General features: G+C 37.5%; 2 protein-coding genes across 2 annotated transcripts; one reads left to right on the forward strand and one right to left on the reverse strand.

The window, feature by feature from the left end:
* Positions 1-1,166: 1,166 nt before the first annotated feature.
* Positions 1,167-8,270, forward strand: aifm5 (apoptosis inducing factor mitochondria associated 5; the record flags this gene model as incomplete). Its single annotated transcript, XM_079487074.1, has 19 exons — positions 1,167-1,185; positions 2,049-2,124; positions 2,224-2,333; positions 2,551-2,660; positions 2,765-2,809; positions 2,957-3,032; positions 3,454-3,566; positions 3,718-3,804; positions 3,885-3,976; positions 4,448-4,578; positions 4,689-4,804; positions 4,899-4,970; positions 5,109-5,172; positions 5,566-5,642; positions 5,720-5,837; positions 5,979-6,077; positions 6,167-6,242; positions 6,321-6,425; positions 6,928-8,270. 19 exons carry the CDS (start codon positions 1,167-1,169, stop codon positions 6,965-6,967), a joined length of 1,626 nt encoding a protein of 541 aa, XP_079343200.1. The 3' UTR covers positions 6,968-8,270.
* A 716-nt stretch (positions 8,271-8,986) lies between these two features.
* liat1 (ligand of ATE1) lies at positions 8,987-10,976 on the reverse strand (the record flags this gene model as incomplete). The annotated part of the gene is made up of 3 exons (XM_079487075.1): positions 8,987-9,369; positions 9,898-10,125; positions 10,898-10,976. 3 exons carry the CDS (start codon positions 10,974-10,976, stop codon positions 8,987-8,989), a joined length of 690 nt encoding a protein of 229 aa, XP_079343201.1.
* Between the last annotated feature and the right edge of the window lie 5,000 nt (positions 10,977-15,976).

Consider the following 15,976-nt stretch of genomic DNA (forward strand, 5'->3'; position numbering starts at 1 on the left):
TCGTCTTATAGCAGCGACACTATAATATAAAAGATTCGCCTTTTGTTTTAGTTTGATGATTGACTGTTAAATAATTCATAAAACAACATTTTGGGGACCCAAACAAACTATTCTTCTATGGCATTGCTGTGAATAACCTTTAGCAGCACATTTATTTTAAGAAAGGGCAATTTGACAAAGTACAGTATACAGTCCAGTACAGTACAAAATAATATAAATATGCCACTGTATATAAAATATGTATATTTAGACTACTGCTATAAGTGACACTCAGTGAAAATAACAAAGAAATCCTGACTTGGTGTGGTACAATAAATATTATTATAGTTTAGTATAGTATTTAGTAGTTCGTAGTAAATCGAAATTTTTTAGGTTTATTTTGTAGTCAATTATATCCTTAGGAGAGCATGTGAACTCGGCTTGCTGTGGTTCACTGAGAGAGAAAGAGAGAGAGAGAGAGAGATATCCTAACAGAATGCACAAAATACACGCATATATGGACAATGATTTATAGAAAATTTATTAAATGCATGGTTTGCTTTTGAAACTTTTTGTTTAAACTATCATTTATATCTATTTTTATATATTTACATATATTATAAACACATACATCACACTTTATTTAATGTTATTCTATCCTTTTTTTATTACTAACTATCTTTTCGTTGTTTACATACTTATGCGTAGCCCAGCTATGAATGCTTTGGCAATACGAATGTACATTTTGTCGGGGCAGTAAAGCACACTTAACTTGAACATTGAAATTGAGAGAGAGAGAGAGAGAGAGAGAGAGAGAGAGAGAGAGAGAGCGTCAGTTCATTGTAGTGTGTTGCTTGCTCAGCCGTTCTGTCTTCTGTTGTCATGCCAAAACAAATGGCATGGCTCTCCTACAACTAAATACCCTCATCGCAACCCCACTTGTTAACAGCTTTTGGATACACCATATTCTTTTTCACTAAATGTGTAGTCGACTTCATGAGCATCCGGACAATATAGGCCTAATGTCTAATAAATCTCTGAGATGATGGACTTTCTAAGAAATCCTTACCTTCATGACCACCATCACGAGAGTTTACTCCCATGACAGCAGTCTCTTGAAAATATTTTTGATTTAGAGTTTTTAAAAGATTCCCTAGGAAATTTACTCTCTTGCGGATCAATTTGTGATGTCTCAGGAGAAAGAAGGTAAGCTAACTTTTGATAAAAGGTTTTTAAGCATTTATCTGTTCTCCAAGTTTCATGACTTGAGTTTATCATTTTAGAGGCGTTCTGTCACTGACTTATTGAGGAATGTCAATTTTTTACTGATGCAATCATTTTGATTACGCGCAATTTGTGTCGTCACTTTTCACATGCGCTAGCAGGCTGCTGCAGCAGTGCACACTGCCATCGTGTGTTCATATAGACTTTGCAATCTTTTTTTCTAACTAGTGACTAGATATGCTAAAAAAAGCCACATGTACAGCAAAAACATACAAGGGTTCAGGTTTCTAAAAATATGTTTTTATAGGCAGGGACAGATTATGACTTCCAAGGGCCCCGGGGCCAGTTACCTCCAAGGGTCCCCCAGTTTTTACATTCCTTCCCTTAGCTGCGCATTCACAGTTATAGAAAGTGAAAGTTGAGATGATAATGAATGTCAAAACCGTGTTATCAAGGGCCCCTGGGCACTGGCCCCATTGGCCCGGTCAGTAATCCATCCCTGTTTATAGGCCTAAACTATATAGACTAAATTACTTTTCCCAGTGTCATGGAAAATATTAAATTAATAAATAATAATAAAGTCATGCAAAGGTCAGTGATTTGTTTGCTCTGGTGTAAAATATTAAATTGACTAGAAATTGCTTTTGAAAATCATTATCCAGTGATCATTACTGACAGGATGAACCACTGGATATCTGACATCATCAAATGTATCATTCTGTTGACTTTTGAGTCATTGTGTTAATATTCTTTTCTCCATAAAATCGTTAAACTAAACGTTATTTTATGCATGCTGTTGATTTTTAATAGGCATATTTCATGAATCTTGACTTTTCTTGTCTCAGATTTGAAGGCTGGTTTAGATGAAGAGGATGAGGTGACAGACGTAGTATGTTTGGAGTCCCACCTCAAAGATGGAGAGTAAGTTGCTCTTTTGTCTCAGACCTCTAAAAAAGTATTGTAAGGCATTTTTGGAACGAATAACGTTGCTGACCAACAACGTCAAATCTTCTGATCTAGAATGATGGAGGTGGAGGTGGGTTACCACGATGTTTTGCTGGTACGCTGTGATGGGGTTTACAGTGCCATCAGCAACCAGTGCACACACTATGGTGCTCCACTGAGCAAAGGTAACACGTCATGAATTGATTTTATCAGTGAAAATATAGGACAGCACTGAGTTACTCTCATATTTATATCCTGAAGTGCCCAAGTCATTAATTGTACGGTATATATAAAAAAAATAAAACAGGATTATATAACAATAGAGATACAAAAAGATACACAACAAAGACGTGGATCTTGTGGTTTGTAACATTACAGTGGAAACATGTGGTTCCTCTGCAGGTGTCCTGTCAGGTCACAGGGTTCGCTGTCCATGGCACGGTTCATGCTTCAATGTGAAGACTGGAGATCTGGAGGAATATCCCGGAATAGACTGTTTGCCCTGCCACAAGGCATTTTGCCCTGAATTCACACACGCACGCTCGCACACAAACACACAAACTTTAAATAGTTGATATTTTTTGTTCGAATAATGTATCTGACTCTTTCTGGACAGGTTAAAGTCGAAAACAGCAAAGTCTATGTGTCTGTTAAGAAAAAGGTAATAATTTGGATGCTTTTTGTCAGTTAGTTACAACATAATTATTATTCCATAGTTGCGATGGAAAAATATAAATAAATAAAAAATAAATAGAATGTTTTTTAAACTTTAGAATGGTGGTATATGGTTTATATTTGTCAAATTCAGGGTCAACCTAAGAGATTAAAGTGGATGGGAGCAAGAGATCAAGAGGTGTTCCACACCGTGATGCTATTAGGAGGAGGTGAGAGAGACCCTTTGGTTCTGATTTGTAATACTGTACTGTGGTGGTTTACATCCCGTTTATTTTGGCTTCTTATGTATGCAGAAATTAGAGATGCACCGGTATAAGCGGTTGAAAACAGGTTAAGATCAAAACCGATATATCCTGTCAATCAAAAGAGGACAGGAAAATGCTATGAATTTGTGCTCTGTTTGGAAAATGTCCATGTCCAAACATCACCGGTTCGATGTTGAGTATTAACAGTCATTATATGAATGAATAACATTAAGAAAGTTACAAAATATTAATTCGATCTACAATCAGTATCGGCATCAGCAGATATCTCTCTGAACTACACTTTTGGTGGAGAAATGTATTATCAGTGCAATCTTAGTAGAAAATGTTAAAGTTTGCGGACGCTGGTGTGTTTTGTTGAGCGCAGGGGCAGCTTCTTTGAGCTGTGCTGAGACGCTTCGGCAAGAAAACTACAAGGGTCAAATTATTATGGTGTCTCGAGACGATCTCCTTCCATATGACAAAACCAGACTTAGCAAGGTGAGATTAAAGATTTGTCAGTTCTGATCAGCATCAGAACGGGGAGTACAAGAATAGAGATAAGTACATACATGTATGTAAGGCATATACAGTACCAGCATTGTTTTTACATCCACACACACATTCAAAGTTGAGTGTAATCCTGATGTAGGTGATGAATGCTGAGAGCGACAGTCTCCTGATGAGAAGAATGGAGTTTTTTCAGAAGTATGATATTGACGTCTGGCTGAGAAAAGAGGTAAGAACTGAATCTTATGTTGTATTATCTCTCATATCACCAGAGTCATATTCCAAGCCTGTGTTGCCTTTTGTCTTAAGGCTTTATCAATAGACACAAACAAGAAAAAAGTGACATTTGATGACGGCTTAATGCAAAGCTATGACCAGATCCTTATTGCTACAGGTTGCAGGTAAGCCTGTAATGATATAATTAATATCATCATTATTCATATATTATGAACAATGATATGATATTAATATTTACATGATATTATTAATCGTTAGACGACAATGTGTTATTTTAAACTATTCTTGGGTAATCTGTAAATAAGGGAAACCTTTTGGGCAGTTGGGGTGCCAGAAATATACCGTAAAATGTAGCGTTTCTTTCTTGTACGTTTTCTTTTGCAATCTTTTTCTGTAATTTTACATTTTTTTACCATTTTTTTTAAAATACGTAAACAATCTTTAAAATTCTACTAAGAAACAGTACAATTCTGAGAAATTCTGTTGTGTTATTAAAAAAAATCATGGTGTACTTTTAAACATTTGTTTAATTACATTTATTTAAAAAAAAATCTATATTTGATTTTCTTTCAATTATGCCACTCCCATATCCATGTAGGCTACAATTTACAGACAGCTTAATTTCTCATCTTCAGAGCGAAATGCTTAGACTGCCCCGGTGCAGACCTGGAGAATGTGTTGATGCTGGAGACACCAGATGATGCCAGGCGCATCCACTATGCCTGTATGGGCGCCAGGATGGTCATCGTGGGCACTTCCTTTGTTGGTACATTCATACACCCATTCGTATTTCACGTTATGCCTCCTTTTGTCTTCAAATATTCACTTTCGCTGTCTTTGTTATTACTACCAATCCATTGTGTGCGACATTTGAAGGCATGGAAGTGGCAGCGTACATGATAGATATGGCCAGCAGTATCACAATCATTGGAAGCAGTGAGCTGCCCTATCAGAAGACCCTGGGCCCGGAGATAGGAAAAGTCACTATGACGGTAAACGTTCAAGGCTGAGGGCCTCACAAATTTCATAAATCCACTTAATATGGTTATATAAACACAATCATTTTCTTGCTCTGGTTTGCTTGAGATGCTGACGGAGAGAGGGGTGGCGTTCCACATGAATGACGCCATCGCGGAGGTTCAGGGCGAGAACTGCAGGGTGTGGAGTTATTTTGCCTGAGCAATGCTGTATTTTATGTTTTTTAAGTTAAATTACAGACTTCAACTGAATTTCAAATGAACTAAAATTGTGTTTTTATTCATTTAGATAATTAGTAGAACTCTATATGTTTTACAGGTTAAGGCTGTGACACTGAAGAGTGGCATTATTATTGAAGCTGATGTGTTAATAGTTGGAATTGGTATGTAGAGCTGGTAAATAATATGCATTTCAAAATTCTGTCACCAATTTTTCACCTTCATGTTTTCGAAAACGTGTAATGACTCTTTGTTCTCTGGAAAACAAAAGAAAAGAAAATATTTTGAGAAATGTCCACTCAGTGTCACCCCAAAGTCAATGGGGTCAATGTTGTTTGGTTTCCAAGGTTCTTCAAAACATATTTTTGTTTTCTGCGGAAGAAAGAAAGTTATACAGGTTTGAAATGACCAGGGTGTGTATATGATGCATTTTTGGGGTAAACAATCCATTTCAATAGTCTGAAGGTTTCGAACCATTTCCAATGCATTTCAGCTTTTCCTTCATAATGACACACGTCTCTCTTCAAAACACATCTCCCCATTAATCTTTATTCAAGGTGTAAATCCCAATTCTGAGTTTCTAAAGGGGAGTCCCATCAGCATGGACTCCAAGAACTATGTTATCGTGGATAAGGTAAGATCTGAACACTTTCCTCCCGGCAAAACTCAATTTATTCTTCAAAACTCCTGAATCATGCACCTCTCTTACAGTACATGAGGACCAATATAACAGACGTCTACTGTGCAGGAGATCTGACCTCATTTCCTCTCAAAATGGCTAAAGGACAGAGGGTGAACACTGCCCATTGGCAGACAGCACAGGCGCATGGTATTCAAGACTTTTATTGTACACATAATACGTTTTCTAGGGACTACGATTCCTCACTCTAAACATAAATGTATTTTAAAGAAAGATAAAATGTTGTATCATTTGGCAAGTACCAGTAAAATATAATATTTGCTTTATTAGGAAGGATCGCAGGCTACAACATGTTGCGCAGGGAGGTGGAGCTACACACTGTGCCATTCTATTGGACCGTCCTGCTGGGGAGAACTATTCGATATACTGGTGTGCTCTCACAGTTTCACAAGATTATATAAAATCTATATTTGTACGTGTAGATGTTGACTGTATGTATAAGCGCTGTTTATGTGCAGGGTACGGAGAGGGATACACTGAGATGGTGCTGAAAGGGAAATTTGAGAACATGAAGTTTTTGGCATTTTACCTCAAGTAAGAAACTCTAACGTATAAAACTTGCCATTGTCTGACTTCATGCATGACATATTGATGATGAACTGTTAACATCAGGCACGATGAAGTCGTGGCTGCAGCAGGAATGAATGTTGAACCTGCGGTCTCAGTGGTAGCGGAGAGGTTGGCCGAGGGACGAGTGATAACAAAGGCAGAGGCCATGTGAGTGAACCAAAAGACCTGCAACACCCATTAAACACCAATTTAAATCGAATGTTATCATTCATTCACCCTCATGTTGTTCAAAACTTGTATATGACTAGATAGATATTTAGAGAAATGTCTCTGTAGTTTTGTGTCCACACGATGGAGGTAAATTGGGGTCAATGTTGTCTGGTTACTAACATTCTTCAAAATATCTCCTTTTGTGTTCTTTTTTTGGGCGAACTATGGGATTATATGGGATAAAATAGTTATGTGTTTGAAAAGAAATAACAGTTAAAACTTTATTTTGTTATAGCTTATAGTAAGTATTGTGCATTTTACTATATACAGCTAACGTTGTTTCGAAAATTTGTATTTTATATGAGGAGCCGTGTAAATATGGATTAAATTAAACAAATCGAAAATGAAAGTTCATATACATACATATATTTACATTTTAGCGATAGACTAGTGTGTTGTACCAAACACGTTTCTATTGAGATTTTGTTTGCTTTTCTAGGTCAGATGACCTTAGCTGGTTGAAGCTCCAGCCTCTGTGACAACAGTGTGAACTTAGAATGATCTTCATTCAGCCATTCGGTCCACAGTCCATCCCATCCAATTGTGCTTTTACACAAAAGACTCAGACACGCAAATGTGTGTTTTTAAACCATTTATACACCGGTGTATTACAGTACTGTACGTCTCATCAAAAGCTTTGTACACAGAAGTCACAGAGTTTGCCATTTTTATATTCATATATTTATATTCAGAGAAGAGACTTCAACTCTCATACAACTGAGGAAGGGGAGGAAGGAGCAGAAAGTTTATTGTATTCTTCTTTGACTGTAGTTCTTGTGTAACACCTATGATATGGGCGCCAAATGAATATGAACTTTACTCACACATGCGCACGCATGCACACACACACACACACACACACACACACACATTCATTAGGAATGAGCTTTTAAAAGATTAAAAGTATCAAGATCATATTCGCTCGATGTTTAAAAATGAGCTTTTACCGAAAGGAGTAGTTCACTTCAAAATGTGTCCCCATTGACTTTCCATAGTAGGACTAAAACTTTGTATGGAAAGTCAATAGGGGTAAAAACTACTACTTTAAAGGGATAGTTCACCCCCCAAAAAAGTTGTTTAATCATTCACTCATGTCACTTCAAACCTGTATGACTTTCTATGACTGAATAAATGAGGACAGAATTTTTACTTTTGGGTGAGCTGTCCCTTTAATAAATTATTCATTACATCTCTCTGTATGCTTGATGGATGTAGGTGGCGTTGTTGGTCATCAAGTTGTGAAACGGAGCATTTGTGGAAAACCAGACAATGATTGACCAAACATTAAATCAAAGCGCTTAGAAGGATTAGATGAACACTGAGCAATGGATGCTGAATGTGATGGGGGTCACAAAAGGGAGCATATAGTGGGACAACCGTGTTACAAAAGGCCATATTACAAAGGAAACGCTGTCTCCTGTTTCATCTCTTGTTCTCTTTTTTTTTCACAACCCAGTTTCAATCCTGAATCCTCATAACTCACTTCTGCTGCCCTTATCAGCATGAATTTGTACAAGAAATATGGGTCATATATACGACAGTCCAAATCGGGAGGTGAAATGTGGGCCACGAAACGCCCAAAAGAAGCACAAGGCATTCTACCCAGACAGTATTTTCATGGGAAAACTGGAAATATCAGATTTATAAATTTTCAGGTGTAGAAAAGAAATGGAAATTCTTAGATGTCATGCTAAATTCATATACATTTTCATTGTTTAAAATTGTTCTATGAAGGCAATCTAAATAAAACCGGTCATGGAAATTCTTTGATTTCAAAAGCAGTGGGAGTTCTGTATTAAATTTATATTCTTTTTTATCTTCAGCTTGACATTTTCTAGCCATTCATATTATTTATTACAGTATTTTAGTGTTTTGTTAAATGTAATGTAAATGTTTTTTTCTCATCAGAAAGAATGTTGCAGTATTAATGACATGCAAATAGATGAACTCCAGTTTACTCGCAAATAAAATACAGGAAGTGAAAACAGGTTGAAACCATTAAACTCTCACTTATGGGCTTACATATTATTCATCACCGTTTTAGATGCAACACCGGCCTGAATTGTTTACTTGAAAGTCGTGTTTATACTAGTCAGATGATTATGCACAGCGTGTGTATCATCTGCACTTAAAGTTTTAGTAAATGTAACTTGCTTGCTCATATTATTCGGGCGTCTTTCTCACAGACATCTGTAACCTTAAGATCATTCAATAAGTTATGTTTTAATAGTTTGGATAGTTGTTGATATTTCTAACAACAATGACAATTAACTACAGATCTGTAACATTGAAATACCTTCATAAACAAACAGTTATAGTCTCACGTGACATCTATAATTCATTCGAATGAGACACTACATTTATTTTGAAAAGTTCAAGACATGACCCGCCTCTTGCTTTTTTATTATATAACCTCTGTGACGGTATTAATATAATGTTTATTGTTTAATAGACTCTTAACATTAGGCTTGGAACGTGACAAAACCTCTCATGCTTCCTCATGGCTTGTTTAATGTGTTTTTTAGGGAAATTGAGTTTTGTAGAAAAGCCTGTTTTGATTCTATATATCGCTTTCGCCGGTTGGCTTTATACACCTCCAGCCGTTGGGCCTCTGCAACAGGATCCTCGAGAACTCCTTCCCACCGCAAACTATCCTGTTCCTGATAGGTCAAGTCTGATCTGTCCTCCTCTGTTAAAACTAGGGCGACTTCTGGTAAAACTTTGGGATTTTTAGATTTGCAGCTCTTCCGTTCTTTGGCTTTGGTGTGACCTTTGCTTTGAGCATCACTCATCTCTCCGTTGGTCCAATGTTCCGTCTGAAGTTTCTCTAGAGTGTCAGATAGGTAGATGGATTTCAGTTTAATCTCCAAGCACAAAGAAACTATTAAAAGAATTATATCTCAAAATGACACATTGTTTCAAAAATGTTAACTCAGCAGTTGGTCAATAGTGGTAGTGGGGCAAAGTAACATTTTTGATTGGCCTTTGACCTGCGTCATTTCATGTTACCTGGTAGTTTTAAATGTGAAACAGGCCTATGTCAGTTCCATAAAAATGTACAATTAAAATGTTAACAAACCACTGACAAAAACTTTCTATTGTAGTGCGTATTTCGTGAACATTAGCAAAAGTTAAAATGCCTATTGTAATTATTAATGTTTAAGTCTTTAAATTATTGTTTAAATAAATGAATTTGCCTTCTTCAGCAAAAATCCCTAAACATTCTTGAATTAAAAATGAGATACCAGAACTTCAGTTCATAAAATGTCTCTTTAATATATACGTGCATTTAGTTTTATTTTGATATATTATGCATACATTCTGATTAAATTCAGTTTTTTTTGTCTTATTTTTAAAACGTCAATGTTAAAAAAATCTGCTAACTGTTGATACATGTGAACAAACTCACCTGAATTCTTAACTCCATTGCTCGATTTCTTTTTCTCTTTATTTGTGTCTTTCCTCTTCTTTTTGCTCTCTTTCACCGTGGCACTAGTCAAAGGTGGCACATGAAAACCCCTTTTAACTGAAATCTCTTCACCCATGTTTGTCGTTTGAGAAGAGCCTTTAAATCGTCGGTCTCTTAACGTGGCCTGTTTATTCAGTCTGACGCTCTCCTCATGCTGCTGTAGGCCAACTTATATACACAGACATTACATTTACATTACACACGAGAGCATTCAAACCACACATCGGATGTTTGCACAAGATAATCTACAGAAAACGCTGCTTACTAAACTTAAATCCGCATTTGTTACTTACTCGAAGACAATTGCTGTGATGTTTTGAAATCGATCTCCTTTTATTAAATAACAAAGACTTCGGAATTATAACGTTTCGCCGTGAACGAACTGCTCTACGGGTAAACTCCCAGCGTTCAATCAGACTGAAAGGCTCTTGTTAGAGCGTGATGACGCGTCTCCATGGAAACAAGACTCCTCCCATACTCCTCCCAGATCTTTTCTTCCTCTCCTTTTTAATTTTTTTATAATGCTTTTATAAAAAGAACAACAGGTATTACATATTCAAGTCACATTAACATTCGTTGCCAGAGAGAAACGAAAAAAGAAAGAAATGGAATTACATACATTTAAATGTTTTCAGAGCATTACATGTTTTCAGTGCTTTTTTGTTTGTTCCAACAAAAATTTTCCAACAAAATACAATTTGAAGTCATGAATAAAATGTGACAAATTTGGTTTACATTGAGCCCCCACATTTTCTTATGTACATGAAGTTTTCCTAATATAATAAACAAATGTATAATATGTTGTTGTTTACAGTTCAAATTTTCATTTTCTGTATAAAAAAAGCACATCAAATATACAAATTTCCCTGACACGTTGCAGTTTTCTGTTAATATCTCTTCTTCCTCTCTTTCTTTGTGACACAAAATGCATTGACGTCACTTTCCCTCGTGTTAACGTCGGGACACGCCCTGGTACACGCCCCCTGTGGCAAAACACCCAGCAGTGACGACACGTCCATACCCTCTATTTGACAAGCTTCAACATAAACATGTGGTCCGAACTTAACTTCCGGAATTTTATTTCATTATAATTCATATAAACTCAAATATTCATATAAATGAAATAATAATATAAAAGTAATGGCTGCTTAATGTCAGCAATAGGTATAACAACTTGTTGATTGCCTGAAATATATATTTAGTAATATACATTTTCGTGCAGATTCTTTTCAGGCGTGATACGACCACATATATCTTCTTTTGGCTCAGACACTGACCCTATACTTAGAACAAGGCCATCAGATAGAGTGCAGAACATGGCGCTGAGAGCCAAATTTAGCAACAGTAATAAAGGTTACAGAGGGGAACCATGAGGAAAAATGCCAGCCAGACATTTTATTGACAATTTTACACATGCCGCGAAGACATTTTCACAACAAGTGTTTTGCTCGTTCGTGTAAGCACACTGCAGGGTAACATCTGTATAACAACGTTTTCTAACCTGTAGCCTATAAAGCGCGATCCTGAAAAAAACATGTGCATTGACTTTCCATATAATCGAGAGATGATGATGCAAATGATGAAATGAATAATTTACGTTTGTATGTGTTCAGTAAAAGTAATAAAGCTGACGTAGTCATCGAAACACTCCGGTCGGTTATCGGGGGATATCTGAGCGTTCATTAATCCACCTCTCCTTGATGAACTTTATTTGCATACACGCAAAGATATTTGGAAATGTAATAAGAACTTCAGGGAGTGTTCGGAAAACTTTCACACGCACAGACGATTGGCTGTCAACGGATCGTCCCTCAGCAGGAAGCCTTTCAATTGGCTGGCGGGATATTGGCCCGCCCCCTCGCTTGCAGGTCTTGGCTTAAGATTGGTTACAGCTGAAGTCAATCACGATCTACGGAAGACAGTCGTCATAGCGAACCGTTGACGTCGCAGGTCCAGTGGCCAGCTGTTACAAATCGCGTCACTCCCTTTGCCAGCTGATCGCAGACGCCGGTAAACGCGAGAAGAGACAACGAAGGAATCGCTTTAACAGTGCGGTGAGCGTTTTATCATCAACTTTTTCGTGTTTTTGTGTCGTCGTTTGTTTAATCGGTAGCGTGCCTCCGTCGGGTTTGCGTTAAAACGGCTTTATTAGCTCCGGGGAAAGGCGAGGCAGTTCACCTACTCTACTCTCTGCGAAGCAAACGCATGACTTAGGTGGGGCGGAAAAAAACAGGAGCTTTTCGAAAACGAAGACTTTGTATCCTCGATTAAATTGAACATGCATGTTATTTGTAATGACAATATTTGATCGGATACGTTAGATGCCCGTTGTTGGTCATTACATAAGTTTCATACCATTATACCGGCCAAACTTACAGGCTATAAAAGCCTTTACTCGAGGGCGTGGAGGCTGATCTGTACATTTAAAGTGCTCAGTCAAAATGTCAGCTTTTGTATTTTCAAGAAAAGTGTAATCCGACCAAAGCAAATTCGAGACGGATTTTTCGGTACGATCACGTCGGCCCATTTTATTGCTGCATAGATGCCAACGTGTCTGCTAAACTGTGTTTCCTGATTCGGTTGGGTAAGAACATCCTTATGTAATTCATTCAGCCCTGATGAGGAAATCTCAGTCGCATTTAATCGGCATGTGACGTTAGAGTCTGTTCGAGCCAATCAAATGTTACAGAACCAGGGATTGACGTGTAAACATATGTTACAAAAGATGACTTTGTAATGTCAACACCTTAACCTTTAATCGGCAGTAAGTTTACAAGCATGATTCATATAACCTTGAAGCTATCTTAAGAAATGAGGAAAAATACATATTTTATTGTTGCAGATAACTCCTATTTGGTAATTGTAATAAAATGTGTTATTACAAGTTATAATACTATATAGACTATATATAAATGATTATGCAGCTATGAAATGCTTTCTATAGGATTTCCAAAGACGTCACTGTGCAACACATTCGATGTCTACCAAAATCCTTGGTCTGTGGGCTGAAAGATGCCTTTCTTGAAATGCATATCGTGAATCTGTCATGGTACAACAAATCAGTCATCCTAAAATAAACGTTTCAGAATACTGTAACACTATAACAGTACGGACAGCAAGAAATACCTATTTTCGATGTTCGACATTCCGTTAATACAATTGATGTGTTAGGGGGGCATGTTAATCTTATTTCTTCACCGTTGTTACCATCAACCACCTGTATTTGTACAAAGTGCTGTTACGCAGCATCTCTTTTTATAGATGATTCAAATGGGGAGGAATGTGCGCATCATACTTCCTCAGCAATAGTCATGATGCTGTCGAACATGAGACACTTGCTATTTTCTGTGTGAACTTTAAATTCAAACAACATCATAGATGAAGACACGCAGTATATTTCTGTATAGATGTCATTGCATTAAAATGTTCACCCTTTGCCCTCCCTACAGAATCTATGACAAGTCAGTACTCGGCAACGATTGATTCAGCCCCGGGCTTTACAGTGCTGTGCAATGCTTTATTTCCCCCGTCAGACGTCAGAGACCAATGGAGACATCTTCCCACCCTGCTCCTCTGCTCCAGCGCACTGGTTCAGTTCTTGTTTGCTCATAGACATCACTTTGTCAGTTAATATAAGATGTGGATGATCGTGTTGGCAGATGATGAGCAATTTAATGGTTTTGTCTACTGTGGACGCTTTGGATACAAAACGTGCCTTGGTACCATAAGACCATCTTTAGTGCTGACAATGAAGGCTAGTGTGTTAGCCATTAGCAGTAGCGTGCTGACCTTAATGTTTGACTTTTTCATTCACGCGCTGCAGCTTGCGTACACCAAGACCGGATCAATAGATCGACTGGTGACGGAGGGGAACGGGACGATTCGGTTCTTTTGGACTGACAGTGCGACGACATGATAGCAGTCTTTCATAATGCATTGTAATAACATTTAAAAAAATACTTTTAGGTTATTTGTGTGTTCGTATAATAAATATAAATCAAATCATTTGGATGTAAGTTGTATTGATGATGAGTACATGCAACACACGTGCTTAGTGCGTTTGACCCAATTAGATTAAAAAAGCACAGTGTGAATTTTGTGACCATGAATTTGAAGAATCCTATCCCTAACTGCTTTGTGAAGTTACATGCCTTCATTAGTTAAGGTGCCCATGTGGCAACAAAACATTTCAGTCTATAATACACCAGTTTATCGGGTTCTCGATTGTTCTGCGATTCACAGACGACATTATTTCTGAATCCCGTTCTTGACACGATGCACTCAAGGCCTTACCTTGTTCTCCGGCCTCCTCCCATGCCTGCTGATTCATGTGTGCGTGTCTGCGCCGGCTTACCGGATGGGGGAGGGTGGAATGAACGAGGGACGCAGAGTACTGAGAAAGAATGGTAGATGATTGCCAAACGCAGAACGGGGAGGGAGGCATGGCACGAGGTCTGAGAGGCCTGTCATAGACTTAGCATGATTCAGCAAATAGGAATTATTTCTGTAGACCCAACACGAAACACGGATGTAATTGGAGCATCCTGCAATGTGTGATGAATACATTTCTTGTGGATAAAAATGTATTGTAAAGTTTAGAGAGGTTAAACTGGTTTTGCTGCTTTCACTTTAAAAACTTGGGGTTTTCACATTAGGAAACTTCAGGGTTAAGTTGTTTAAAGCTACAGTGAGTTGCTTATATGGGCATGACTTGTTAGGAATCTGAGGAATGACCGGCATTCTGATTGGGCCCCAGTCACGAAACACGAGTCCACGATTGACGCAAATTGTCACATTCAACTCAGTGGCCATTTATGTAGGGTAATGACCAAGCAGTTTATGTGCAAAACGTTTGTAATAGCAATGTACCAAACCTTACAAATGTAACATGCTTTCTTCCAGTTGCAGTAGGAATGTGATGAAAAACAAGCTTCTGTCAGTTTAGTCATAACGCTGTTGCATTATTGGAACCTACCATGCATGTTTTTCTCTTCTAGGTATGGAGCGAATGCAGATGATTTGTGGATTTGAGTGGATATTGGCTGACCCACAGCAGTTCTTCTCTGGCAAACTTTATGACACTGTCCCGACGCTAAAGCTGCCAGCTGAAGAACTGTTGTGGTCAGCTTTGACCGTCTGGGACAGATTTTGACCGTCATCTCCGTCGAAGATATTTTTCTGATGCAGGACATCGCCTGGATTTTGATTTTCGTGTTGTTGGAGATTTGACTGTTTCAACCAAAAATTAAAAGTCTATCATTTACTCGCACTTGAGTTGTTTGAAATATATACATTTATATATATAAATAAATGTACTGGCTAAACACAAAGATATTTGAAAGAACGCTATTAACCAAACAGTTCTTGGCCACCATTGACAACCATAGTAGGAAAAGTTACTTTATACATTTCTTTATGCTGTTGGATAAATTATATTGGATTGTTATTAAGTATTTCATTAGATACGAGTGTAAGATAAACTGTTGAAAGCAATACAATGTACATGTGCTGTTACCTTTCATAATTAGAGAGTATACTTAAACATTGGTCAAATTTGAAGTGTGAAAGCATTTTTTTTGTGTCAACTTGATGGAAATAAAAATATAATACATATAACACACGTCTTTGTTACACGTCCTTTCACAGGGTTCGGGCCGGTTCCGAGCTCGGCCCCCGGACAGCATGCTTTGAATAAATCTTACCCTTGCTACCATCATTATTATCTGTATAGGCGAACTCGTGAAATGGAAAACTGACATATTACAACAAGTATTGTAAATGTCTTTCCTTTATGAGTCTTGTCTGAAGTGTCTTACCACAATAGCACACACAATGAATCAGTTACACCACATAAAGGTATATCATTTACACTCTCTTTATATAACATTTGAATTATTTGTGGTTTAGACCGTAGCATACGTGATTCATAACAAATGAAAAGCTATCTGGCTGAAAGTGTATGCAACATTATAATAATATGAAACCATTTGAATTTAGCTGGACAGCTACAATCTCATAC

The sequence above is a fragment of the Barbatula barbatula genome (assembly GCF_947034865.1).
Source record: "Barbatula barbatula genome assembly, chromosome: 22".
NCBI lineage: Eukaryota > Metazoa > Chordata > Actinopteri > Cypriniformes > Nemacheilidae > Barbatula > Barbatula barbatula.